Consider the following 13,930-nt stretch of genomic DNA (forward strand, 5'->3'; position numbering starts at 1 on the left):
AGATCGGTATCACATAGAATTTAATTCCTATGCTTATTGACATGATACAGCAAATCCTTTTTAGAGTACAGCATAAGCAAAACACAGCATGTTACTTTTACGTATTTTATGCTTAACTAACTATACAAAGCTACTATATAGAAAGACATATAGCAAATACAGAGTTTTCAAAAATTATGATACGTAAGACATTTATAAATCTGATTATTTCCTAAAAGTCTTATTTTCCATATAAAAACAAACATGTTTCCTTTAGTTTAGTAAAGCTTTGTTCCTAAATTTTGAGTTGTCATATTTCTTGGAATATACCCGAATTGTCACACATTACCATTATTTTCTTAATATATTGTCTTTTACATACCACTTTATAATTGAGTGTATTAGAACTTGTATCCCTTTATCCTGATGAAATAGACATGCTAATCTTTATACTGCAGATTAAACACATTGAACAGTAAAATGTTACATGATGATCTCAAGTTTGCTGTACTGGTCAACTTAGATTAGGTTATGCAACAGCAGCTATAATAAGGGAGGTGTATTTCCCACACAGTGCTTGTCTAGGGCTCTGCCCCCAATTCCTTTCTTCCACAAGCTGAGCTATGGCACCTGGACATGGGTCCTGCAGTAGCAATTACAGCCTCTGAGCCAGAAGGTGGTTATGTCACTTCCACTTGCACCTAATTAGCCAGACCCCTCACGAAGTTTCATCAGACCACAGGGGCCAAGAAGATAAGCCAGACTCGGTAGAGATCCAGAATATCTGGTGAACAGCACTGATGACCTTCAAATTTGATTGGGTAATTAAAAGAATAAAATAAAAGTATGGGAATGAGGTCTTTAGAAGGCAGATTCTCCTTTGATGTTTTGACCATTTACTTTGGCAAGTTACCTGACACTGCATTTCTAAAATAAGTCCTTTTTTTTGTTGTTGTTAAATTTATTTATTATTTATTTATTTATTATTATTTTTGGCTGCATTGGGTCTTTGTTGCTGCATGCATGCTTTCTCTAGTTGCGGCAAGCAGGGGCTTCGTTGTGGTGCGTGGGCTTCTCATTGCGTCAGCTTCTCTTGTGGAGCACGGACTCTAGGCACGTGGGCTTTAGTAGTTGTGGCACACGGGCTGAGCTGCTCCGCGGCATGTGGGATCTTCCCGAGCCAGGGCTCGAACCTGTGTCCCCTGCATTGGCAGGTGGATTCTTAACCACTGAGCCACCAGGGAAGCCCTAAAATCAGTCCTTCTTGAATATACATTTTGTCTATAGCTTTATTTTTAATGCAATTATCTGCCTTGGGTATATCGCACTGAAACTGGCTTTATAAAATGTGATATAGGACTTAGTGCCTCTTTTCCATTATCTGGGACCATGTTCCCAATGCTAAAATTTTCTGAACTTGAAAGACAGACAACTTCCTTGTGCATGCCTCTGGTGCCTGTGTCTTTTTCAGTCTTTAATCTTCTTTCTAATTTCTTTTTATGGTACTTTGTTTATTCACATTTTGTACTTTCTATTGCATCACTTTGGGTAATTTGTATTTTGCTAGGAAATCACCAATTTTCTTTGAACTCTAAAATTTGTTGCCATAGAGATGTATTCTTGTACAGTAATTTTTCCCTCAAGATAACTTGTGTTTTTTAATGACACTGAGCTATGGTGAAGCATAGAGGTAGGTTAAATGTAGAATAAATAAAGAGAAAAAAATCTTTCCCTCAGTAATTGATTTTCTAAGTACAAGTAAACTTCAACAATCTTATTCACCATTAACTAGTCCTTGTGCTAAGGGTCTGTTTTGCTGTTAACAACCCATAGCTGGGGTTTGCCTTGAACTTCATCTGAAGGTCTCTTCCAAACAGTGAGAGAACTGCCTGCTCCCATTTAACGTGGTACTTTCTCCTTTTGTCTGACTCTATGGGAACCCTCACCTGCCACCTCCTGGTGCCCTTTCTTTCCCCAACTGCGCAGAGAAACCTACCTGCCCTGCAGCTTACACCTATCTGCACACAGCCCACTGCAGGTAAGCACACCAGTGGCAGTGAGAACCGTAGCAGACAGAACAGAGACTAGACAGTATTGCTTGTTTTGAGCTTCTTTCTTGTAAAATTATTCACGCTTCAAAGTCAGAAGCGAAACGCTAGGCTGAAGCAGTATCTGCAAACATATTTATTCCTGCCCTGTTATTAGTACCATTTATCTGAGAACCCTGATTGTATTGTTTAATTATTTATAAAGGATAATAACCTAGCCATTTATTAACATTGATAAAATGTAAAATATACAAAAGCATATATTTAGAATGTGATAAAAATAAATTAAAAAAGGAAAATCCTACTGTTGTGTTCTTGCCCTTCAATTTATCAAGGTTCCAATCCTGGGTGGTGCCCACAGTCCACCGAATTTTTAACAATTTATGAAACTGTGGAAATGAGAAACATCATTCTGTAAATTTAGCAGCATCAGCCAATGATGATTTAAAATAATGCTGATCCTTGAACTAATGAAGAATAACTTTGGAGGTAGAGCTGAGGGCAGCACAAGGAGGTAAGGCAGAGCCCCACTGCCCCTATGGGTTAGCAAGCAGGGAAGGAGGAGGGAGGGATGAATAGGTGGAGCACAGGGGATTTTAGGGCCGTGAAAATACCCAGTGTGACACTATAATGGTGGATACATGTCATGTATATTTGCCCAAGCCCAAAGAATGGCCAATCCCAAGAGGGAGCCCTAATGTAAACTGCAGACTCAGGGTAATGGTGACGTGTCACTATAGGTCCATCGGTTGTAACAAGTGTACTATCTGGTGTGGGATGTTGATAATGGGGGCAGCTGTGCGTATATGGGGGGTAGGGGTCTGTGGGAAATCTCTGTACCTTCCACTCAATTTTGTTGTAAACCTAAAACTGCTCTAAAAAATGTCTACTTTTTAAAAAGTATCTATCTCTTTGGCATTTACTAGAGATACTTTTTTAAAAGGCCTTTCTTAGCTCATTACACTTGGACCATTCTGATAGGGAGGGTATGAGTTTACATTCTAAGTAAATTTTTTTTTTTACCTGAGTAAACATCAAAGGTAATATCCTCCTTAATTTTTTCCCTTTTGGTTTTCTTACATATGTAACTAGAGTGGAAATGTCAAGAAGAAAATTAGTTAGGGAGCATTTATGTCAGCTACACTAAGGGCAACAAAGCAGTTAACTAAAAACTATGCTGTTGCTATAGGTTGAATTATGCACTCCTCCACGATATTTTGGATTCCTAATCCCAGCACCTCAGAATGTGACCTTATTTGGAAAAAAGGGTACTGCAGACATAATTAGTTAAGATGAGATTAGACTGGGCCCTAGTCCAATATGACTGGTGTCCTTAGAAAGAGGGGAAATTTGGACACAGACACATTCTCACATGGAGAAAGTGGGGACAATGTTTCTATAAGCCAAGAAACTCCGAAGACTGCCAGCAAACCCACCAGAAGCTGGGAGAGGGGCCTGGAACACAGCTCACCCTTACAGCCTCAGAAGGAACCAGTCCTGCTGACACCTCGATCTTGGACTTCCAGCCTCTAGAGCTGGGATAGAATAAATTTCTGTTGTTAAAGCCACCAGTTTGTGGTACTCGGTACGGCAGCCCTAGGAAACCAGTACTGTTGATTGATTGTTTGCTTGTCTGTTTTTTAAATTAGATGTACCATTTCAAAGGAAAAAAACTGGCAAACAATAGGGGACTCGCACCTTCACAGCGGGGGACGGTGGAGCTCCAGACTACATTCCCATCCTGCAGGATGCAGGTGATGGACTCCGATCCCTGGGTTTTGACAAAGCCATCATCACAGTGGAAAGAGACCGAACTCCCAAGCAGGAACCTGTCACCAAAACGCCGTCCATTTATGGGAATGCCAGGATCGTGGCACTCATTTTGACCAAATGCTGAAAAGAAAAAGAAAAAAGACTAGAATAAAAAATACTTCAATGTTAATTATGAGTATTAAAACAGAAGAAAACAAAACCACTTATAAAGCAATTTATTTTCCTAAATTTCAGTTATATCTTCATAGATAAACATATTCAATAAACAGAATATTGATGACTAGAGAGACAGAGAGAAAGAGATGGATAGACAGACATCACTATCATCCACACAGCATTTCACAGTTTGAAAGCACTTTTTCATTAAGAAAAATAGAGATGAGATACGTAGGTGATAGAAAAGGTTTTTGGTTCTGACATATCTAGATCAGCATCCTGGGTCTTGAGTTTACTACCTGCCCCTGGGCAGGTTACTCTCGTGATCTGAGCCTAGTTATCTTTATTTACAGAATGAGGAACATGAAGCTTATATTCCAGAGTTCCAGCAATGTTAAATGAAATAATCCCTGTCAAGTCATAAGCACAGCACCTAAGAGAAGTAGCAGTCAGTAAATTATAACTTGTATCTCCTATTTAACATTATTATCTTACTTTATTCCCTCAATAATGCAATTTAAGCAGATGTTCTTAAATATAATCTCTAATGCAAATGAGAAATCTGAGGCAAAGAGAAGTTAGCCATCTAATCAAAATTCACTAAGTATATACAAGTGCAGGTGTTCTAAGCCATGGCTCCTGACCCCAAATGCCTCAGTCCTTTTTACTATTCTATTTTGTTGCATGGAGGACACATGGGTTGGTGGATGGATGGATGGATGGATGGAAAACCAGAGGGAGAGACCTGTGATCCAGTCCTCACTATAGGGGTGAGCAAGACACTAACCTAAACGGAGTGAGGTATTTTCTAGGTTCTCAGGATAATGCTATATAATTTTACAAACTGTGATTATAAAACCTCTGGAGTATCGGCCTTAACATTGGGCTTCACACACGTGAGAACCAGGGGAGAAGTGGACATGGGGCAGGTGCTGGCGCACTTACTGGTGTAGGTGATGTTGAAGCCTCTGCCGGTGGTAGAGTGATCTGACTGGAACTCTAGGCGAACGACGTGCCCACTGCTGGCCAGCTGGGAGGGCACCTCATTGCCAGAGAAAGTGCCCAGCACGGTTATATCTGAAATCCCATCATCTTTGACCGCAAGGAAGTCAAACTGAGGCTCCACATCAAAGTCATTAAAGATGAGGTGAATTCTGCTGCCAGGCTCAGAGATAATCAACCAGACACAGTTCATGTTGTTACCATACTCCTCTGGATAATTTGGTGAGAGGATAATTCCTGATGATGCCGTAAAGTTGAAGAAACAGGAAACTGTGAAGACACAAATAAATTTTCAAACAATTTTGCCCACATCCAAAGGACTGGCTACATGCGAAGGACTTGGAGAAAATCCATACCTACAGTTACCTAGGATCGTCCAACTGTTTTTAAATGGGTGATCCTGGACCATAACATTTTCTCTTTCCCAAGTTGTCAATAGAATACGTTCAATATATAGAACAACTAGAGCCTATACATAATAAAGTGCAAGCTTGATTCAAAAATGATCCTATCAGGGCTTCCCTGGTGGCACAGTGGTTGAGAGTCCGCCTGCCGATGCAGGGGACGCGGGTTTGTGCCCCGGTCCAGGAAGATCCCACGTGCCGCGGAGCGGCTGGGACCGTGAGCCATGGCCGCTGGGCCTGTGCGTCAGGAGCCTGTGTTCCGCAACGGGAGAGGCCACAACAGTGAGAATCCCGCGTACCGCAAAAAAAAAATGATCCTATCAAGTTGACTGAAATTTGTGGCAAATATTAAAATTTCTAGTTGCAACTTTCTGCCTTCAGAAGAGCAAATATTAATATGAAAAAGTATGCCTGTGTCATAAGAACAATTTCCAGAAAACAATATTGGTTCTAGTCAGTTTTCTATGATAACTTTTCATTTTAAATTTTGTGTTTGCCTTTAAAGTGCATTTTTTCAAATTAATTTTTAAATTATTTATAGGATAACAATGATTAAATAATAACTTGGAAAATCAGACCGTGTCCTGGGTGGATAATATAAAAATCTGTTGGAATACTTAATGTGTACTCAAAAATCAGTAATATATATTCACATATATATATGTGAATATATAAAATATTTATATATGTGAAATTCATATATATGAATATTTTATATATATATGAATATATATTCTTCGTTTTTTGGAGGGAACATTTATTGGACTTATTTCTAGGGTGTGGATATGCTTATTATTCCACATAATTTCATATGTGTTCCCCAGTCACTGCTATATTTAGTTACAAAAAAATCCTGCTTTTCAGTTGGCTATGAAGCCCTTCTTTTCTACTTGTTAAAACACTTATGAGGAAGCAGGCAGTTCTTCCATTGAATTGCAAAGTGACAGCACAGCCCATGCTCACAACTTGTCTTAAGTGTCACAGGACATTATTGGGTTGTAAAGACCCCGGGCCCTACTAATGGCTCAAACAGTCTGGCATCAGCCCCTCTGGATGGAAGAGATGCTCTGTTAGGATCTTTCTAGTGGAAAGCTCTCAGTGAGTTTATCTATCTAGTAGTAAGAACATCACTGATTGGTTTTAATTAAGTGAAGAAAGCATGAGAGCTAGTGTCTGAGAAGCCCTGGCTGTTTCTGGTCAATGTCATGCTCCCAAGCGATGCTGAGAGCTGCCCGCCCTCAGCACCCACCCTGCTTCTCTCCTCGTCTCAAGGCAGCCTCGGAATAGACCTGGGACCAGGCTCAGTACTCACATACACAGCTGGGCTTGTTGCCAGACCACTGGTTGTTCTGCTGACACGTGATAACTCTCTCCCCCACCAGCTCGAAGGCTGCCTGGCATTCGAAGGTGAGCGAGTCTCCATGGAGAAAACTGCTGCCTGTCCGCTTCCCATAGGCAGGGATACCTGGGTCCCCACATCCTCCCTTCTCAATTTCTGAAAATGGGAAAGACAAATGAACCATTAAAAAGGTACACAATTAACATTTTTAAACAATTTTGAAAATGAACAGTGGTTTATTTTTGCATTGTTTCTGTAAACAGTTTCAAAAGGATACTCAATTCATCTAACATTTATTTACAAAAGCCAGAAAAATGTGTACTTTAAATTTAAGAGAAAGGTATTTAACTTATTGTCTTTTAAGGGATACACAAGGCTACACAGATGTGTTGACAATGCAAATGTTACAATTAATAGATGTTTCTTCCTGGTCTACACCCTGCATGTTATCTATAATTGCTACCATTAAAATGTAAACACCAATTTTGTTTTAATTGATGTTTTTTAAGGTAAGGCATATAAAATAGTTCATTTCCTACTGAATATTTAAGTCTATATATCCATTTGAATATTCTTTCCCTTCAATTGATGTTAAAACTCATTTATGAAACAAAACAAGTATATTCATGGTCTTCAGATGAAAAGAAAATATGCAGAATCAAGCCTCTTTTCATTATAACATGATTGTAATGAAATATGGATACAAATACACCAAAATTATATACATTTCAACTTTGCTCTGTCGTGTTAACAACACAGAATGTATTAACTAATTTATTCATTTATTCATTTATTCATACAAAAAATATTCTTTGAGGGCCAACTGTGAGTCAGGCTCTGTTCTACGTAAGGAGGTTAGTGGACAAATAAGACTAAATTCCCGCAGGCATGGGGCTTACATTATATGGAGGGAAACAGTAACAATTTTTGAGATGATGAAGGGCAGTTTGAAGCGAAATGCAGGAGGCTGAAGGGTTGGGTGGAGAAGGAAACTCAGCCGCTGTACTCAGGACCTCCAGGGAGATGGGAGGGAAGAGATGGCTTTCAGAGGAAGGGAGGGACTGGTCCAGAGCAGCCTGTGGGGTTTTGGGGGGAAGCAGATGTTGCAGGGGTTTCGGGTGATACATGATGTGATCCGATACATGATGTGATACAAGTTCAGAAGACCCTCCGCAGGGCTGGGGACCGGACGCAGAAGAGTGAGTTTCCACAGTTCAGGCCGGTTTCTCTGGGCACGGCTTACAGAGGCGTGTCTTGGTCATCCTTCCCAGATTCTTCACAAGTTTGCACCTCATCATTTGCCGCGACCAAGAGCAAATTCAAACGTCGGTTTTATTAGCAACCTAAACGCTTTCTGATCAAGTTCTCAGTTTTTGGAATGTCTGTGGAAGTGACTATGAGCTGAATTTCCGGGTGGTTTTCAGGTACGTGGCCTGCCATATGGGGAACCTATACGAGCCCAGAGATTGACCCAGAGATAGCTTATTCTCCTCAAGAGGAGAAACTTTACTTCTGAGTGTTCAGGAATTTCAAAGTGAAATCAGCTTGTAATATAATGGTGCCGAACCTCCAACATGTAGGATATTACCACTTCCGTTTTCTTAGCAAACTAGCAAATGAAACACAAAACAAAACAAAACCAGGTACTGCGTACAGACAGGTTCATCACGCTCTCCTGATGTCTCAGGTATCAAATAAAGAAGACAACCCTAACAGTAACAGTTATACAGGAGCTAAAATGTTCCCGGATGCAACACAGGCCCAAGAAAGCCTCAGAGAACACTCTTCCTTAAGGACAGGCCTTGGAGTTCAAGTTGTTGAACTTGAGTTGAACAGAGCTGGGAATGTATCTACTTGAATTTAACACGTGGGATGCCTTGAACCAAATTTCTTTGACTGAAATAAACAAAGGCAATTCAGACCAATGGCTTATAACAGAAAAGACCTTGCATTTGGTGTGGCCTGTCAGTTGGGTAGGGGGGCAGAAGTCCAGGGTCCTGACCAAGGACACAGCTTTGAGGGCAGGAATGGGAATACCAGACTTGGTTTTGAGATTCCCAGGCTCTGCTGGGCCACCAGGTGCAATTCAGTCTTGAAAAGTTTCCATTTTCACTCCCTCAGTTTACTGTTTTCTACCTCACAGGGCGACTGTGAGAGCTAAAGTGTATAATTCACATTAGTCCCTGGGCATATAGGGCTCAAAATATTAGCCACTACTATGATTATTAGCAAACCTTAGACTTCTAGAAGCTTCTTTTTGCCTCTGTGATGCTAAGGTTCATAACTTTTTATAATGAAATACATTACAGCATTTTGGGGAATACTGTTTTCTACATTAACTGAGTCAGGGAACTCCTGACTTTGCAGAGTGCTCTGAAATAAACTGGTTGTAGACACACAGGGTGGATGTGGACGAGGGTCTTTCCGCTTCCCATGCTGAGGTTCTAGAGTGCCCAGTGGTCCTTCATCTCCACTAAAGATGCTGGTTTTTCCTGATGCAGATGCAAGGCCAGGGCTGGCTGAGCAGAACCTGTTGTCTGGCACATCTGTTATTAGGAGTTCGGCATGGACTAGTGAGAGATGTATCAGCATCAGTAGGTCCGCGTGTGTGAGCTGGACCTACTCATCACCCACAGAATACGAACGTGTCCCACAATTAGGCCAGTGAAGCTTCATTTGGGCAGCTTTTTTGGACATTCTGCATTTGTGACCCCTACACACTAGCCCTAAGTAATTGTGACAAAATCCACACAGATTCAGATATTTCCCTTGGAGGTCACACTGCCTACACTTGAGAATCTGCATCTACCTCATGTGTTTTCTGAACAAGCAGAACAAGTAAAGTAAGAATAAGACTGGCTTGACGTTGATACAGTAACTGCATCAAACCTCCTTTCTATACGCAACAAAATGCAAGATGTCAAAGATGACCTTGACATGCTTTCCTGGAAACAAATACCATCGTTTATCAGTGAAAAGATTGAAGCCCCTAGAGGGAAAAAAAAAGCTGGTCAAATATCTTTTCTAAATTATCACTAGAAATGGGATTTGGTAATGAGGAGCCTAAAGAAAATATTAGGTTGTAATTATTTCCTCACTCTTTCTCTGATGCTGCTTTTTTAGCAGTTGGGGATATTTGTACAAACGTCTACTGGGGACTCAATGGAGTTCCTACTGATGTGTTCTTCTTTGACAATGACCTTTAAAACTACAAATTAATGTTATTCATTTTCACTTTTTCATGTTATTTTTTCTAAATTTTATGAAGTATTTATTTTTGAATGTTATTTTTATAATTGACTTAAACATTTATGTTACATTGACATTATATATTTAACATTCATCTCTAATACATTTGATTTTTATTTGATAGTTTATACTATGCCTATAAATGTTTATATAATAAATGAGTAATTGGATTCACTACTTTGTAATGTATCTGAGCTCCTTCTTTTTTCCTGGCATATCAGTATTCATTGACATGTAAACCAAAATACTGAGACTGACAATTGAGTCTGCTATGACAGAGAACTTAACAGCCACATTTCTGAGAAAGGATATTAAAACTATTAAGGTGAGCCATATCCACTTGCCAATTATTTGATAATTTTTGATCTACAAAAGTCATTTAATTAAATCCAACCCTTAATCCAAAATGCCATAGCTTCTCTCTGATATTTACCTCATGGTACAGTACACAGCTTCCCTGTAAGGCTGCCCGCTAATTGAGAACCATTATTGTTCCTCTTTTTGTACCATTTTTGCACCTGCCATGACCCCAACACACAGCAGAATTGGCGCAGATGAATGAACGCTGGTTTGAGTAATAACCAAGTTCCCCTGGACTCCTCTGCACAGCTAAATATCCTGGCTTGGTGTCCCTTATCCGACTCTCTCCACGTGACTTTTCCAGGCATCGGGGACTCCCTGTTTCTGACTCTCACTTCTTCATCTTCTCCTCCACACTCCAAGGAATTGCCCTGCCTTCTCCAAACCCGCCCACAGGAGCGCACCTGCAGGCGGACCCACTGGCCAGGTGCCTGTGAATCGTAGAGACCATTCAGGTCAATCAGGGTACATTTTCCACATACTTGACACCTCTTCGACCTCAGGGTCTCCCAACCCATCCAGGGCTCTCTCATTCCAGAGGCAGAGGCATCCTGGGTGTTCCAGGACACTTCATACTTCCACGCTGGTCCTCCCGTCAAAGATACTACCCTCTCCCTTTTGATAATATCCCTCTTGGTTAAAGTCCCTTCAAAGCCCCATAATCCAGATTACTTTTGCTCCCTACTCTAGGGTTTACAGGTAGCTCTCCTGTAGAGGTTTAAGAAATAGTCACATCTAGACTGATTGAGATGTGGACCTTTCTATACCATTACGCTGTCAATTTTTCCAGAATGATAAGCCTTATCTCTCTCTGGACTTCCTAGTACTTAAATAGTGCCCGAACAAAGTGGACACTTGGCATCGTATTGTTATTTAAAAGGAACTTCTGAAATGTTTGCCCAGGCTTGGGTCGTTTTTAGCTGTAACACAGCCTGTGTAGGTTTTTATTTTATTTTTTCTCTATGAAGAGTTACTCACCGTTGCCTAATTGCTTAGTCTGTGACAGATACTTTTGAGCACCATTCACTGTTCTAGCTGTAGGTCTAACAAACAAGTGAGCAGACCAAGCAGCTGGTCTTGTGAAGCATGTGGCTTAGGGTAGTCAGCAGAAAATACACAAATAGTCTAAAGTATGCCAGACAGGGACAAATTACTGGAGAAAGAGAAAGCAGGTGGAAGTAGAGAGTAGTGAGAGGGTCTTTTCAGGTGGGACAGTCAGAGAAGGTCTCTGAAAAGTGAACCTGTGAGCAGAGACTTGAAGTGCAGGACAGTCAGATGGGTGAGGGAGAAGACTGTCCCACAGGCAGTGAGCAGGAGGTAGCGCTCAGGGCTGAGGGAGGGATGCTCCTGGCAGGCAGGCGGAAGAGCAAGAAGGCCACGAGTGATCATGTTCTGGTGATAAAGGGAGAGATGAGGAGGACACAAAAACACAGGACTGATTGAGGACCAGGCTATGCACAGTCTCTAGACTTTTATGTGGATTGTATTCTTCCATTGTGCTTTATTACAATCATGCTGTAAGAGCTACAGAAACCAGATAATCTATCAAACTGTTTCTTAAATCATTGTGAAACATCGTCCCATAATAAAGATTGGAGAGAAGACACCTAAATGCCACCATAAGACAAGACTTACCTTAGGGTTATCAGCTGTATTGATTTTAGCTTCTCTGCTGCCAGAACACCAATCCTAAGTTATTATGATTTACGTTCTATTGACCCATTTATATATTCTTGGTGGGTAGCATGGACTACAGGAAGGGGCATCAGACTGAGAATATAGGTTCAATTCACAGATCTTTCACGTAATAACCAAGGGAACTTTATTATTCCCTTTGATTTTTTAAAAAATTGTGGAACATGCCTTATGTGCTAGGGTACTAGGACCAGGAATGATTTATTATCTTCAGGGAGTCTACAGTCTAGTAATTTGAAGGGACTGTGATGGCTGACCATCACAGGGCACTTGGTGAGACATCTGTCTCATCGAAGATACTCGGAAGTGAATATTAAACATCAAATGTCCTTAAAATAAAAATAAACAGTCGAAGGGAAAATAGACTCTGAACTTTGACATACTTGCTGTCCAGCCCAGAGCTCTTACCCTGTAGGTCACTTAGAAATGGTTTGCACTGGCACTGTAGGAGTTATGGTCACACAGCAGCTAGACTGGCTCCAGAGCAGCTCAGCCCAGGGCAGCGTTTGGCAGGGAAGCCCCACTCAGGCACAGGCCAGGTGACTGGACTGGCCAGAGGTCAGGGGCTGCCATCGCCCACCCTGCACCCCACCCCTGCTCTTCAATGAGGCGGTCTTCTCCAGGCTCCTTTACTTCTTTTCCATTTTAATTTCCATCCTCTTAACCAAGACCCAGCATTTCTGGTCCCCTGATTTCAGGAGGAAACAAGTCAAAAAGGAAAGGAAGAAGCCCTCCAACTTTAGAAATTCAATTGAAGTTGGTACTTCAAGCATTAGCATAACAGAATGCAAGACCTGAGAATGTCTGAGATGCCTCTGTATTATCTTTGTCTTCCCTGTTGATCAGAAGCTTTGAGATTGAGAGATTAACTACTGTGTTTGTGGAGAATGAGGCATCCCTGATTCAAGCAAAGTTAAACCGACCCCTCTTTTGCCTGGGCCTCTGTCTTCTGTCTCCATCAGTGGTTCCCAAACTTGCCTATACATCAGAGTCACCCCAGGAGCCCCACCCCTACCAATCACAAATTCTAGTATATCCCGATGGGCCATTTAGCTACACTGATTGGGAGAGAAAGGAAGAAACAGATGTCAAACAGGACAGTATGTAACTCAGGACTTGAGGCATTCCCTGGTAGGGGGGGAAGGGATGAGAAGCTGTAGCTTTCATGATGAGGAACCTTGAACCCACTTAGGTGCAGAGCCTGGCAAGGGCTACTTTCTAGTGGACCACAAAGGTTTGAACAAAAGAACATCCAGAATTTAGCCCCCTCTTCTCCCAACAAACACACATTTTCCTAGGCTGTGTCAGCACTGGAATGCAGATATAGAGATGACATCCCCCCCAAAAAAAATACTGATTTAGACCATTCATAACCTCTGGTAATAAATATTCCATAAGTAAATATGTAACCATGTGTGCTATCAAAGGGAAAATTGGAGTAGTTTCCCAATAATGGTCCCTAGTTTGGACTAAAACATGTATAAAGAGAGACCCCAAAGTAGATTTATTGTATATGCCTATTTTAAAACAATCACATAGAAATGGTTCAATGTGTGCAATAAATCCACCAATAAATTAAACTAGTGCAAAAACAGCTAAGTAATCTCACAAGCTAAACTGTCCTCTTTTTCACAGGGCACAGTAAGAGTGTCATTAAATAGTATGAATTGTGTTTCATATGGTGTCAGGATTGCATTTGGCTGCTAGTAACCAAAAAGTTCAAGGAACTTTGGCTTAAATTAATGAGCATTTTATTTTCCTCATATAACAAGAATAATGGATGTAGGGAGTGCAAAACAGACCAATGGGTCAGGTCAGTAAGAACGCAGGCTCTTCATTTTTATTTTCCATCACCCTGAATGTGCTAGCTGACATCTTTAGGGCTGTGGTCTCATGGCCCAAAGTGGCTGCTGGATCTCAAGGTA

General features: G+C 41.0%; 1 protein-coding gene across 1 annotated transcript in view; it reads right to left on the minus strand.

The window, feature by feature from the left end:
* CSMD1 (CUB and Sushi multiple domains 1) overlaps positions 1 to 13,930 on the minus strand; it is a gene marked incomplete at its 3' end in the record, with an annotated part of 1,732,394 nt that overhangs the window by 326,888 nt on the left and 1,391,576 nt on the right. The window contains exons 13-15 of the mRNA XM_081220901.1: positions 6,675 to 6,857; positions 4,902 to 5,228; positions 3,726 to 3,920 (exon numbers count right to left, since the gene is read on the minus strand). Of these exons, the coding sequence (XP_081077027.1) occupies positions 3,726 to 3,920; positions 4,902 to 5,228; positions 6,675 to 6,857 (705 nt within the window). The remainder of the gene's footprint in view (positions 1 to 3,725; positions 3,921 to 4,901; positions 5,229 to 6,674; positions 6,858 to 13,930) is intronic.

This window comes from Mesoplodon bidens, assembly GCF_964165515.1.
Source record: "Mesoplodon bidens genome assembly, chromosome: 20".
Classification (NCBI taxonomy): domain Eukaryota; kingdom Metazoa; phylum Chordata; class Mammalia; order Artiodactyla; family Ziphiidae; genus Mesoplodon; species Mesoplodon bidens.